The 15,154-nt window shown below is 37.0% G+C and overlaps 1 protein-coding gene across 2 annotated transcripts in view; it reads right to left on the reverse strand.

Moving 5' to 3' along the window:
* Positions 1–940: 940 nt before the first annotated feature.
* PDE3B (phosphodiesterase 3B) overlaps positions 941–15,154 on the reverse strand; it is a 167,607-nt gene continuing 153,393 nt past the window's right edge. For both annotated transcript variants that reach the window (XM_024757003.1, XM_024757002.1), the window contains exons 13-16: positions 11,573–11,776; positions 8,881–9,042; positions 5,126–5,381; positions 941–3,903 (exon numbers count right to left, since the gene is read on the reverse strand). In XM_024757003.1, coding sequence (XP_024612771.1) covers positions 3,692–3,903; positions 5,126–5,381; positions 8,881–9,042; positions 11,573–11,776 — 834 coding nt within the window. In that variant the 3' untranslated portion in view covers positions 941–3,691. The remainder of the gene's footprint in view (positions 3,904–5,125; positions 5,382–8,880; positions 9,043–11,572; positions 11,777–15,154) is intronic.

The following is a 15,154-nucleotide window of genomic DNA, read 5'->3' on the forward strand; positions in this document are numbered from 1 at the left end:
AGTCTAAATCTGCTATTTCTGCTATTCTTGCTGATGTTTGTTTCCTTGTGTTTGTTGCTTTTATCAAAGTTCTCCAGAGAAAGAACCAATAGAACATATAAACACCTCACCCTCCATCACATCCAAAATCTCCTTCTCTGGTATACCGTACCACAGTGAATGACATTGACAGTTGCCCAAATTGGAAATCTGGGAGTCAGGTCATCATCTCTTTCTTACCACCACACCCAGTTAATCAGGGTAAATTGATTCTATTGTATACCTTAAATCTCAAATCCGTTCACTTTCCTGTTGTCCTACAATCTATCCTAGAGCACTGAGGTCTCCCCATGTCTAATCTTACTCTTCCACTCAACATGATACGTTATTTGAATGATCCTCATAAAATGTGAATCTAATTATGTCACTTTCATATTAAAACTCTTTCCATTTTTCCTCATTTCCTTTTGGAATAAAGTTTAAGTGGCATGTCATGCTTTACAAGTCCCTTCATTAACCACTCTCTCTCTACCATCCCCTCTTCTTGCACTCTTTAAGTTTCAGCCATCCTAAATCTCTTTCGGCTCCTCCAAGGTGGGATGCTTTTTCTCCTGGCCTCTACACATGCTGTTATTCTCTGGCCACAAGCCATCATCTCCAAGCTAACTCATTAAGTCTTCAGTTCTCAGCATTAAAGTCTCTGGGAAGCTTTCATCCCTGCTCCATATACCAGTCATCCCCACACACCCTCTAGAGCTGCTGACTGGCTTGGCAATTACAGTGAAGAAACCAGAGTTCATTCTATTCGTCTCTATTGTGAAGGTTGTTCCTATGAGATCATGCAATATAGACAGAAACCTAAGCAGTGCCAGAATTCCTAGGAGTCTTGTAAAAATAAGTAGAAAAATCCAACAGCACCAGCAGAGTGAGAATAGCAGGAAACAGCCTTCAAATCATGAAATAACTTTAAAAAGTAGACTTTTATGGAGAAAAATGTCAGTAAGCACACAGATATTATAGCACTACAAGATTATTTCTAAGACCAGTGACTTAAAACAATAGCAAATTCATGATGAAAATGATTCTAATTAGAAAATTAATCTGATTCAGTAATAACCAAAATAGGATCTGCAATATGACTTTCCACGATTTCTCAAGTAAGATTCCGTCTAATAGTACTGTTTATACTTAACATACACTCACATTCATTTCTTACAATTTATGAATTTAAGTTTCAGCAAGAATACTTTTTAGTGTTTGGGTTATTTTAATATATGCCAATTATTTTGTAAAGGCTAAATAATTTCAGGGTTAAATTACTTAAGTGAATTTTCAGTAATAGCATTTTTAACAGAATAAAAACATGCTTCTTTTGAGAAAATAAAAATATACACTAAACAACCCAATACAAAATTTTAATGAAATAGAAAGTAAGGAAATTTGAGTCATTATGCACACATGCATGTGTGTGAATTTATATATATATATATATGTAGTTTGCAATAGCAGAAATATACTTCTGCAGGATGTAAAATGTACTCTAGAGAACGAGAAGCACAGGATATAGACATTATAAGGGCAAACTCAATAAATTAGTTAAAATTTTATCACTCAGTAATGAGAGACCAGTTTACAGTGATGTGGCAATGGTAGCAAAAGTAGTAGGAAGGAGCTAGCACCCACCGTATCTAATAAATAAAGCTTAGTGATTCATTAAATATTATGATACTGTACAGGATCAAAACTTTCAACACTTATGTAGATCTTTAATTGCTATCTTTCAGATAAGCTAAATAATCTAGGTAGGTAAGAAACTGCCTGCTGACATCATATTTTAAAGGAATTACCTTGCATAGGGAAGTCTACTCAGTACTCTGTAATGAACTATATGGGAATAGAATCTAAAAGAGTGGGTATATGTATATGTATAACTGATTCACTTTGCTGTACAGCAGAAACTATAACACAACATTGTAAACCAACTATACAGTAAAAATTAATTTAAAAAAGAATTACCTTGGAAAACTGAAAAAGCTTCATAAGAGCTGCACAGATCCAAAATATAATAATACAGTCTCCAAAAATAATGGAAAATATTGGTCTACCGTCTTGCTGTCATTCTGGCTGCATTTTATATCTTCAAAAAAATTTTCACAACTAGGGTATATATCTGGACCCTAACAAGTTTATAAACATTGTAAATATGGCACATTTTCTTTGTAATTATCTTAATGTGCTTTTGTGTAAAATGATTTACTAAAATGTTTAGGTTTTTAAAATATAAAAATTAAATAAGTACTCCCACCATTTACTTTATCTCAGAAACTAGACTTGCATTTGAGCTCTAGAAGTATTGAGTAGTCATAGGTCATTTCATGTAGTCTCAAGGCAGAAGGAAACTAACAGAAAGATGAGCATCAGTTTTACAGTAACACACAACACCCAAGATATGGATCTAAAGATTAAGCACATATTCAATTATTTATTCAATGTATGTGACCTTTAGAGCTCACGCTATTTCATTTGTTCTTTATCTTTGATAGGATTAATTGCATTTGATTTTTGTATTAAGGCGAAAGACAGACATCTCCTTTTCCTTGGCTTTAATTAGTCTCAAATTTAAGAAGAGAGAATAATGCTCATTTCATAAAAGGTTAACATTGATATTAGGACATTTTTTTTTTCTTCTGACAAATCTGTGCTGTGTTTATATTAAAATAAATGTTTAAAAATACTAATCCTGAGCAAGAGTTAAAATAAGAACAGTTTTGACTAAAGAATAAAATTCCTTCATTGTTAAACCTAAACAGCTTTAAAATTCAACCATGGGATATAAAGTCAGTAAGACTGGAATTCAGACTTCTGATGTCCATGGCAAACCTGAATGCTCTGAGCAGAAAGAACACACACATAGTAGATTTTAAAAAAAAAACAGTAAAAAGCATCAAAAATTGATGCACCTGGATTTTGTTAAATATAACAAAGGTTACTCAGTCCTTCATGGATAAACCTAGCTGGAGAACAGCACTGAACGGTATACCGCATTGAACAGATCCCTCAGAAAGGCAACGCTGGATTTCTTTTTTTTAGATAGGCACAGACATGTCCCCCCCCAGATATTCAAAGACATAAAAGACACATTTGGAAGTACAATATGAATCATGTTTTTTGGTGGGGTTTTTTGTTTTTGGGTTTTTTTTTCAGCTGTGCTGCTCAGCTTGCAGGATCTTAGTTCCCTGATGAGGAATTGAACTCTACTAGGGATTCATGGCAGTGAAAGTTCCGAGTCCTAACCACTGGACCGCCAGGGAATTCCCATTTTTTGTTGTTGTTTTTTAATCCTGTCTTCAAGAAAGGAAAAGGTTCTGGCCACTTAGGAAACTAAAGTGAGTCACTTGAGTTTTTAGTTATAGCTCCCCCCTCATGAAAAATAAGAGCCTTCTAGCCAGCAAAGCAGTATTATGACAAAGTATTAATATTTATACACCAGTAAAGGCATTAAGTAAGGGCTTGGCAACACAAGTCAACTGAAACCAAGCTCTAAGGATACTTTTAGTCCGTGTGGTGAAAGTGCCGGCACAGCAGGGATCCTCTCACAGTGTTAGCGCCTGTCCACCTAGGTGCAGTCGGTTCCAAGTCAGCGTGGTGAGCACTAGGCAATGACGTCGGCACTGAGCACGGCCCTCAGGGCTTCTTCAATATGCCTTTTCTTTTATTCCAACTGTCTCTCTTCCTCTTCATCTGCTTCTTCAATGACCTGAATCTCATCTCCTTGAGGTAAGGAAGAATTCTCCACCTGCAGTTTATTCCCATCAGCTTTACATTTCTCTTCTTCCTCTATGATTTCCTTCCATATCTTGTGGTTTTCGGTGAGATGGTGCATTAGCTGACAAAATATTCGCCGTCTGCCTTTCCTTTGTGGTTCTGTGAAATTTAACACACGTGTATTCTAATCATAGCAATATGATTCAATCATTCAGTAAATATCTGAGTGCCTGATATATTCCAGGCATTTATCTAAACACTGGGGTTATAGTTATAATAAGATTAAAATAATCCTTGCACCATGGGGCTCTCTTTCTAGTGGGAAAACCAAGATAAGCAAAGAAGCAAGACGCTTGTGTGTTAGATGGTGTTAAGTGTTACTGGATAAAAATAAAGAAGAGAGGGGATTAGGGAAGATGGGGTGGGGTGGGAGTTTCAAGGAGAAGGGAGGATGGTACTGAAATTTCAAATGATAAATAACAGTGCAAAGTTAAAAACCATCCTTTTTAGGGATTTTTTTTAATGTATTGAATTAAACACAATTATCAAAATTTTGGTGAGTACAAATAATTTTTAGAAGCCAATCAACTTTCCCAAGATGACATCAGATGGTAATGCCAAAATGCCATAAGATTACTCTTCACTATGCTACTCCTGAACACAAGGTAGGGTGGGGGTAGTACTTTGTTATCTTGTTTCAAGCTGTCTTATCTGTTCTGATTTATAGCATGCTTGGGAAACAAACAAAAAAATAATTAGCTAGATATAATTTAAATCCTACTTTAAAGAGCAAATAACTGATTTCATTTTTAGTTACAAAGATGACAAATGTCCTTTTCATTTTCCATTTATACTCACTGATTTATATAGAAAAACTATGCATTACGGTTTGGTAGTTCAAAGCCATAATGCCACAAAACTTGGTTTTCCTCTTAGAGTCAGATAATGTGTATTTTCCTCCTCTCCCAACTGTGTTGAATGAACTATTTCCCAAGTCTATATGAAGGGCATGTTAACAGGGGAGGGTGGTGTGAAGAGGGGTTAGGCAAAGGAGGACTAGCCACTAGGACCAGCCAGCTCACGTAAGTTCAGATTTGGCGACAGCCCCATCATGTGTGCACAGGTAGAGACTGCTGAAGTGCACTGGCTGGAGGACAGCACTTCCAGAGATGCTACTTTCACTAAGAATGCTTGTTGTGTGACAGCATTTGCGTGGTACCCAAGCAGTAGTTACTCAAAAGGAGACTATTCAGGCTGAACATTTAGATAGTACTTACTTAAGATATAACTACTGAATCTGTATCTTAAAAACATCCAAATTAAATGGACATTTGCAGGTAATTAATAACATTAAAGAAATGACAGTATCCTTATATCTTACTAGGATTTAGGTTGTCTTCTATTTCTTCATCCTCTGTATCTAATTCTTCACCATCTTCTTCATCATAACAACTTTCAGTATCATCATCCTCTTCTGCTTCTATCCACTGACCCGGTAGCAGGCCAGCAGCATCATAGGAGTTACACAGGGGACCCACTATGTGAGTGATAAAAGATTCCTGGAGTTTTGCTAGTTGAGGAGAAGAACGATCCATGAAGGGACTGATGGGCAAACCAAGATTTGCTTCTTCATCTCCCTGATCATATTAAAAAGAAAAGTATACATTTAACTGTTGAAAGAACAACCACTGAGCTTTGTTAAAATTATCTTGAGGTTTTTTAATAAGCACAGTCTAACTCAAAATAATGTTTACAAAGAAGTATCAGTGAAATTACTCTGTCATTCCAACTCAAAGAATTTCTCTACTATTTGAGAAATCCTTAACAAGACTTTATTCTCACACCCCCAGTCAACCAGTACGGTTAATATTCAGGTAGCAAGAAAAATATACATCTTTTAAAATAAATTCAGCAGGGCTTCCATGGTGGCGCAGTGGTTGAGAGTCCTCCTGCCGATGCAGGGGACATGGGTTCGTGCCCCGGTCTGGGAAGATCCCACATGCCGCGGAGCGGCTGGGCCCATGAGCCATGGCCACTGAGCCTGCGCGTCCGGAGCCTGTGCTCCGCAACGGGAGAGGCCACAACAGTGAGAGGCCCGCGTACCGCAAAAATAAAGAATTCAGCAAATTTGCTAACAAACCAAAATTATATTAATAGAATATATAAATTCTATATAAATTACCAAAATTCTATAATATCAAATATAGATCCTCTTTCTCCTATGGGGAGATGATATAATGGAATCATTTTTGTTGTAGTTGTACCTCAAAAGTACAGAGTTGAATTTTGCAAATGCTTTTCAATGCCCTCCCTTTTTTTTTCTAACAGCAGAACCTTTTAATGAATCTAAATCAGAAAACTCAATATGTAAAACAGACAAAAGGAGAGCTATTGTGGTTGAGGTGAGGGTTCACCCCAGCTGCCTGCCCTGTGATACCCTCCCACTTGTGGTCCCTAGGGTTCTGGAGAGCACAACTGGAGATCAGACAGATGTGGTTTCACAACCTGCTTTTGCCACCTACTACCTGTGTGGTGCTGGGCAAGCTCTATGCCCAATTCATGTGTAAGATGTGAATAATAATCTACAGGGTTGCTATAGGATGAAAAGCAATATTATATAAAATGTTGAGCACAGGGCTGAGCAGTCCCCAAATGGTACTATTAACATTTTAGTGCCTACTGTCTGAACTGGTGGAGGGTGAATGCTCTCCACAGTGCAAAAGTTCTGCAAGCAGGCAGTGTCTATCTGTGCTGAGCCAACAGAGCCCTAAGGAGACAACCAGAAACTGTCCCATGATTAAAAATCTTATATGGCTTTATCTTCTGTGAGGATGAAAATTATTAATATTTACAAAAAATATCCAGGTGGGTTTATCCACAGGATTCTACAGTTTCATACATTTGACTTTTAAATAGGAGTTAGGCTTTTCTAAGCCCATGGCACTTAATGGCTATAGGAGTATACATAAAGATAGAATAACTAAGGTTATAAAAAGGTAAAAGGTTGGGCCAGGTTAGAAATTTGCATCCATATCTGAAGAAGGTTGAATAGCAGAACAAGACTGAGAAGGAATTCTGATGGTTTTGATGAGGGTTGACTTTCCTATAGGTTAGTACATTTAACCTTCATGACCACTGTGTGGGAGGATTATCAGATGGCATTTTTCTCCTTTGACATAAGAATAATGAAACCTAGAAAGATTAAGTGAAACTGTCTGAAATATTATATTGTTTTTAGTGATCTGGAATTATAACAGTTTATTGAGCACTTATGTGTCAGGAACTGTTCTAAGAACTTTACATAAATTAATTCATTTAATCCTCACACAACCTTATAAGGTAGGTACCATCAATATTCCTATTTTCTCAATGAGGAAACTGAGGCACAGAACTTACCCGAGGTCACATTGCTGGCAAGGAAGAGGAGCCAGGATTCAACCTCAGGCATGGCTTCCAAGTTTGTTTAATAAGAATTAATTCTCTGTACTTTAAAAATATATCATAAAATGCGTCTAAATGAAATTTTCTAATGTTCTTTTACTGAATTAGTGGGTTTTCTAAAATTGGCATATACTACCACTTTCTTACTACCACTGTTTGTACAGATAATATAAAGACAACATTTTCCTTAGCATAAAATTCTTTTGTGAACCTGAACTGAAGCCTGAGGCAGTCTTCAATTATCTTTGAGAATGAGGATGGGAATATGCAAACACTACTATACATACTGCAGTCTACAAATTAGGGTAAATATTTATAACCATTTATTACCCCAAATTACATATAATTTAGTTCAAATGTATCAGTGAAAAGTATTCGAAGATTATTGCTAAGATTTTACTAATCTATTTTCATGATTACACAGTACGGTATTTTGTTGACTTGTAAACAGCAGAGTATACACTATTGTATTGGGATGTTCAGCTAAGGTGGGTGAAAGACACTACATTTACTGGTCATTCAATACAATCTGGGTGTGACAAGGTATAACAGATCGGTGTGCAGTTTATAGGCTCACCTTCGTCACTCCTACTAGAGTAGCAACTCTTGGTAAAGAAAGCCCTGTCACAGAAGTCTCAGTTGGTAAACATCTTGATCTTTCCTGATTAGTAGGTCTAGTAAGGATTCCCAAGGAATGCAATTCCAGTCAAGAGGATGTATTTGTTATTTTGGAGATAATGAAATATTAGGCTTCTGGGGAAATCAGTATTTTTCTACATTGTAGGGAGCCTCAAGATTGGACAGAAAAGTGGTAAAGACTGCAAAGTGGTAGGATTATTTTAAAGACAAGATTAAAAACATATGAGAAATGAGCACGTTTATATTTTTGAAACTTGAAAGCCACTAAGTATCTACTTTGTCCCCATTTCTAGCGCTAATTTCTTACCCTCTGCCAGGACTTTTACGTAGTTGATGTATCTAAGGCAGTCTTTCTATAGCAGAGTTGAAAATGGGTTGATACTTTAAAAATACAATCTAAGTATACCCTGAATCAATTAAACAACTTCTTCTGGAAATAAATTATCCTAGGCTATAGGTTTTCAGGATTGAAAGGGACCTTGGAATCAATATGTAGTCTTTCCTTAGCTCTAGACTGGAGTACATTCAACCCACTCCAGATTGGCAATAAACTATTTTTGTTTTTAAAATTTAAAGATTTGTTTATTTATTGTTATTTTTTAAATTTTTGGCTGCGTTGGGTCTTTAGTTGTGGCACATGGGATCTTTGTTGAGGCATGCGGGTTCTTTCGTTGTGGCGTGTGAGCTTCTTTCTGGTTGTAGTGTGTGGGTTTTCTCTCTCTAGTTGAGGTGCATGAGCTCAGTAGTTGTGGCGTGTAGGCTTAGTTGCCCTGTGGCATTTTAGTTCCCTGACTAGGGATCAAACCCACGTCCCCTGCGTTGTAAGGCAGGTTCTTTTACCACTGGACAACCAGGGAACTCCCTGTTTTTAAATTTTAGAAACAAAGGCAAAGGAGCTGAGAAAATATTAAGACCAGAGCAAATGCAACCCATTTTTGGTTAAAGCAACTCATTTCAAGCATTTAATGTAGCTATCCAAACCCAAAGGGTAGTGTCTTCAGATGGCAGAAAAGTCCACCAATCTAAAAGTCCCACCAATCTAATGTTTCAACTTACCTGCTCATAAAATTCATTGACAATGCCTTCTGTCCATTTCAAATGCAAGTCTCGAACTTTTGTTGGGCCATTTATATCTGCCAGTTTGATGCACACCTGGCATACTAACAGGCGATCATTTTCATTACTCCATTCTATACCATTACTGTTTACATCATTGGCCTAGTTTGGAAAAACAGAATTATTTTAGGTGCTGAGGGCACAGGAGTTTTTTGTTGTGGGGGTTTTTTTTGGCCACACCGCACGGCCTGTGGTATCTTAGTTCCCCAACCAGGGTTTGAAACCACGCCCTCAGTGGTTCACTCCAGTGAAAGCGTGGAGTCCTAACCACTGGACTGCCAGGGAATTCCCCAGTTTTTTGTTTTTACCAAATTGTCTTAAAACTGTTTCCTGTCCAAAGGACAGGAAGGAATTTCAATAAATGCTTCTTTTAATTGGTTTGTGCCATAACATGTACCTCTATGGGTTAAATTTCCCTTTGAAGTGTCATTTACGGTTTTGTTTCAATGGAAGTAGAGCACTGTACAAGCAGAACAACAAACCATGGGTTTCAATATTTGTGATTACCAGAGAAAATTGTAATTTGTGTACATTAACACATTCGTATATAATATAAAGTATATATGTATATGCAAAAACAAATCATATAAGAATTATAACTATTTCTGTCTCAAAAAGGAACACTTAAGGATCTAACTGTAAAAGACAACATGCTATATAGCTGAAAGAACACAAGTCTTACAAGCTAATCTCTATGGTTTTAAATCCAGACTCAGAATGATTTACTAATTCATTGCATAATGCTGGAAAAATTACTTAAGCTCCTTGAGTCCACCTTTCTTCATCTATAAAATAGGAAAAATATTAATCTAGCCATATTGCCATGAGGATTAACAAAGAAAAATTCACAGTTCATAGTAAATGCTAACATTGTTATTTAAATAAATGCTAGTTATTAGGCAAATTACCATGTTTTTCAAGAACTCAAATTTCCTCTTGTAAGAAATAAAGTGAATAGGCCAGATCAGTGGCTTTGGAACTTTATTGTGATGGTAGATTGTTTTTGGCATCTACCCCCCTCTTTTTTCTTTTTTTTGGCTGTGCTGCATAGCTTGCAGGATCTTAGTTCCCCGACCAGGGACTGAAGCAGGACCACGGCCAAGAAAGCCCTGAGTCCTAACCACTGGACCACCAGGGAATTCTCTGACATCCACCCGTTTTGTTAAAGGAACTCTTATGTAGACCACCACTACAGAAAACAGTTAAAAGAAAGGTGAGCTGTTTAGATTGAAATTGTGTAGTCTAGGGAATTCCCTGGCTGTCCAGTGGTTAGGAGTCTGCACTTTCACTGCCGTGGCCCGGGTTCAATCTCTGGTCGGGAACTAAGATCCGCAAGCCTCGCCCCATGGCCCAAAAAAAAAAAAAAAGAAAGAAATTGTGTAGTCTAGAGCCCCACTCGTGACATTTTTCTGAGAGACTACAGAATAGAAATCTCTGAGGAACACAGAGTCAAAAGTTTTGGGCTAGATAATCTTTCACCTATAAAAACTTCTATTTACTCTGACTTAAGCACTTAAGTGAATTTTTATTAAATAAAAATAAAAGTTAATAGAGCTATACAGCGATGAAATAAGTTTGAAGAAATTTCAAATTTCTTGCTGATTTTTATAAACATTTTATCAATATCACAACAGTGACATATATAGGTCTCCTTCCAGGAGGTTGAATCTAGTACTCCTTTGATACCTGTTCTTCTACCCTGAAGGTACACCTTCCTTTAGGGCACAAATGTTATCAGGAAAACGATTTCCTGCCTGCAGAAGGTGGGGCATCCTTCCCTCAGGAATCTAAAGCAGTGGTTCTCAACATTTTTTCACCCGAACTTCTGAGGGATAGAACGTGCTCCCATTAGTACCATCACACAAGGGCAGTGATTCTCAATTCCACAGTGAATGTGAGCTCAGTGAGGACAGGGACTTCCATCTGCTCATTCCTTATTCTTCACTAGGATGATTGCATGCAGTGGGCAATCCCAATAAACAGCAGTTCAATGAGTGCCTTATTCTCACGTACTTCTCCAGACCCACACCAGTCAGTTAAACACTTAATAATATAAAGGGAAACAGGTGAAGCAAAGTAGGCATAACTGGCTTCTTAGAAACACATCTTTAACTTCATAAAATGCCTTACTTGGCACTGCACAACTTTCTCAAATCTGTCCCTAAAAGCTTCAATTGACATAACTGGAAATGTAGCAAGCAATAGTATTTTTGGACATGCTATAATTTTTTTAAAATATTGGCATATATATTGTATTATGTCAGACTTATCATGACTTCATGACTTCAGATTTATTCTAACTTAATGTTAAAAAAATACCTTTTGGAATGGCCTAATCAGTTAGGTAATCTGACTGATAGAACCTGGCCATCCCCCAAAGAAAAGTAACTTTTCAATTACCAACCCGCTTTTTTGCCCAGTATAACTTCCTGTCCCCTTGTGCCTATAAAAGTCTTTCATTTTATACTGGCCCTTGGAGCTCCTTTCTGTTAGACTGGATGCTGCCTGATTCAAATCAGCTTTTGATCAAATAAACTCTCAAAATTTAAAACAAAACAAAAAAATAACTTTTGTCAGTAACACTGACAATAATTTCTGCTTTTGAAACCAGGAATTAATTTGCATAACAAACCTTGGCATTGAATTCAGCAAGGAAATCAAAATGCTTTTTAAGGTCTGTGGCAAGGATTGCTTCAATGACTAAAAAACGAAAGCGCTTGAATTGCACATTATCAAGATTAAGAAGGAAGTTGTACTCTGGACGAGAAAGATACAGATTCCAGGCTGATGCAGCGTGATGATTTTCCAGAACAGATCTGTCGTTGTACAAAACTGCCTAAAAGGGAATAAGAAAAATGAGGCAGGCATCTCAAAGATACTGAACTTTAATAATAAACAGAGTTAGGATCAGGTTGGAAGAATACAATGAGTACCTACTACATGCCAGGCATGTTAATACCTGTAAAGAAGGGTTGATAATTTTATAAATGAGTAGACAAGTGCAAAGAGGATAAGGTACACCTTTCCAGCATTCACAGCTAGTAAGCGAAAGGGTAATCTGTCTCCAAAGTTCATCTTTGCAGACACCACGCTGCCTACCAAGAGATGTAAAGTTGATATCTGAGGTCAACTTCATTAAATCAGTGAACCTTCTAAAATAAAGCTTCTGTTAATAAAGTCATTAGGGACAGAGAGAGCAGGTTTAGGGATATATTACTGTTCTTTAGCCAGCATGGAATGAACATGCTGACTAAAGCATGAAGGAGAGGAACCTGGAATACTGTGCGTGGTGAGTCAGAGACCCACAAATATGAGAAGGGCACATCCTATACTCCCAACTGACACAGTGCCTGGGAGTCAGAGAAGTATCAAGCAGGTGAAAGCACAAATTCTCTGGTTCAAGTGGTGTAGACTTATTCACTTTTTTTCCACTTCACTCTAGTGGAAGACCCTGAGGTGCTACCTCAGTAGTCTAGGATTTGGGAATACAGATTTTAAAAACCACTGGATTATATAGAATTTTTAAAACTTCTTCCATCTCTAACAAGCAAGCAATTTTTAAAATTATTAAATAAGCATAGTAATTATTAAAAACTCTCATAGCCAGTGCTAACGGATGAGTATAAAAATTAAAACGTCCCCATTTTCATAGAGCTTCCTGTCTAATGGAAAAGGACAGATAAAAATACTGCACAGTCTCAGTTAAGATGCATATTCTGAGCCTAATTAGATTGTTTTACATATTTGTGAAAATTAGCGATAGTCTAGATTTAAGCATAGATACTTACCATTTGATTTTTTTTTTACATCATTTTTTTTTTTTTTTTTTTTTTTTTTGCGGTACTCGGGCCCCTCACTGTTGTGGCCTCTCCCGTTGTGGAGCACAGGCTCCGGACGCGCAGGCTCAGCGGCTATGGCTCACGGGCCCAGCCGCTCCGCGGCATGTGGGATCCTCCCGGACAGGGGCACGAACCCGCGTCCCCTGCATCGGCAGGCGGACTCTCAACCACTGCGCCACCAGGGAAGCCCTACATCATTTATTTTTATGTTAGCAGTGATATGATTTAAACTTTGCAGTGAGTCATAAAAAGGCTGGAAACAATCTGTGTCCACCAATGGATGAATAAAGAAGATGTAATATATATAGACACAATGCAATATTTTTTAGCCGTGAAAAAGAAGGAAATCCTGCCATGGGTGGACCTTGAAAGCATTATGCTAAGTGAGATAAGTCGGAGAAAGACAAATACTGTATGATATCACTTACAAATAATCTGAGACTGAACTCTAGATACAGCAGAACTAGGTTGTTACCAGAGGGTGGGGGAATTGGGAGATGGTGGTCTAAGGGTACAAATGTGCAGTCTGAAGACAAGTTCTGGGGATCCAGTGTACAGCATTGTGATTATAATTAACAATACTATATTATATAATAAAAAACTGCTAAGAGACTAGATCTTAAATGTCCTTACCACACACACAAAGTTAATTATGTGATGTGATGGAGGTGTTAGCTATCGCTATGGTGGTAATCATATTACAATATACGTATCAAATTAAAACATACATGTGAAACTTCAAAGACTTCCTAAGGGGTCAACTTGCATTTAATTGTGATTTAACTAATTCATGCTTAAATCCAATAAAGACTGATAAATTATCAGAATAGCTTTGTTCATGAAGAAGTAATCAAACTCCCAGCTCAATAAATTACAATGTATAATGAGTGTCCTGTAAAGCTAGCTGACTTAAACTCTCAGCTAGTGAGATCAGTAAAAAAAAAAAAAATTAGTAATTCAGAATTCCTGCAGCATCCAAATTACCCTTTGACCTTACCAAAGAAATATAAAATGGGGACCAAAAGAATCTGAGTCAATATTAGAATCTAGATATAATCACTATACTAGAAGCTTTAAAGACATGGTAAAAGTGGGAATGGATTGAGGAAAGGCCATCTAAGTCATTGCATAAGAAGGGAAAACCCACCTGGAGAGTAAGTAGAAGGAGTCCCCTGCTGGACCCTAGTCAACTCTCTACCTCATGGCTGAGTGGAGGCAAGAATCATGGAGCAGTAAGGAGGCAAATTCTGCTTTAGAAGAATACTGGAAGCTTGCACATAGAGCAACAAGCCAAGCTTAAACTCTGTGAGGAAAACATTCCAGGTAAAACAGATAATGAAGCCTCAGCTGGCTTTTACTGAGAGCGCCATGACAACTAGAAAAGGAGGACAGTTTCCCCCCTAATTTAGAGCTGCAGTAACTTAACATCCTCTGAATTTTGCTAAAGCAACTTGCTACCTGCTTTCTCTAGTTATGGATCCCATCCTTATCTCCACAAGCAAATACTTCTCTAACATGGCAAAGCAAATTAGTTGATCATAAAGTTTACTTTTACCCTCTCTGAATCAAAAAGATTTGAAAAGGGGTTTAATACAAACTCTGACGTAATTAATCTTAACAAAAACCCATCAGACATAAAGACTTTGATCAAACAGGAAGACTATGACAAATCTGAACAAATGTCTCCTTTTGAAACACAAGAAAAAGGAGGAAACAGAAAAATCTCTAGGTCATAGTCATAAGATTAAAGAAGGTATTTTAATTTTTCTGAATGAAAAATCTTGGATTAAGAAAGGCTGTTTTCATTAAAAAAAATTAATATTCCTAACTTAAAAAAAAATCCAGTAGAGGCAGTAAACAAATTAGGTGCAGTAGAAAACAATGAAGCCTCTTTTTTAAAGAAGTACTTCTCTTTAAAGAAATAGTCTTGATGAACAGGTGTCATCTGGGGATTCCTTTACTCTCAAATTCTGGGTTCTAAAATTTCTGGTAATCCCATTATCTTCTAAGACCCTTTGTCTTAGTTACCACCCTTGTTTTGCTAAAACACATTTTTATGTAACTTTCTCAGATAGGATGGATGGAACATGATTTTTAAAAATCTTTGCATACCTGAGACTCTTTATTTTGCTCTTAACACTCAACTGTAGCTTAGCTGGATACAGAACTCTAACATGAAAATAATCCTTTTATGCCAGCACTATCTCTTCCCGTTTTACTTTTTTCCTAGCACTTATGTCATAATCATCTCTCTGTCTTTTACACACACACACTTATTTGTTTTTTCTTGCTTTACTAGAATGTAAGTTCCATGGGGGCAGAATATTTTTTTTGCCTGTTCAATAATATTCATAGTATGCATTGAATAGCCTTGT

Source organism: Neophocaena asiaeorientalis, unplaced genomic scaffold (assembly GCF_003031525.2).
Source record: "Neophocaena asiaeorientalis asiaeorientalis breed wild unplaced genomic scaffold, Neophocaena_asiaeorientalis_V1.1 scaffold504, whole genome shotgun sequence".
NCBI lineage: Eukaryota > Metazoa > Chordata > Mammalia > Artiodactyla > Phocoenidae > Neophocaena > Neophocaena asiaeorientalis.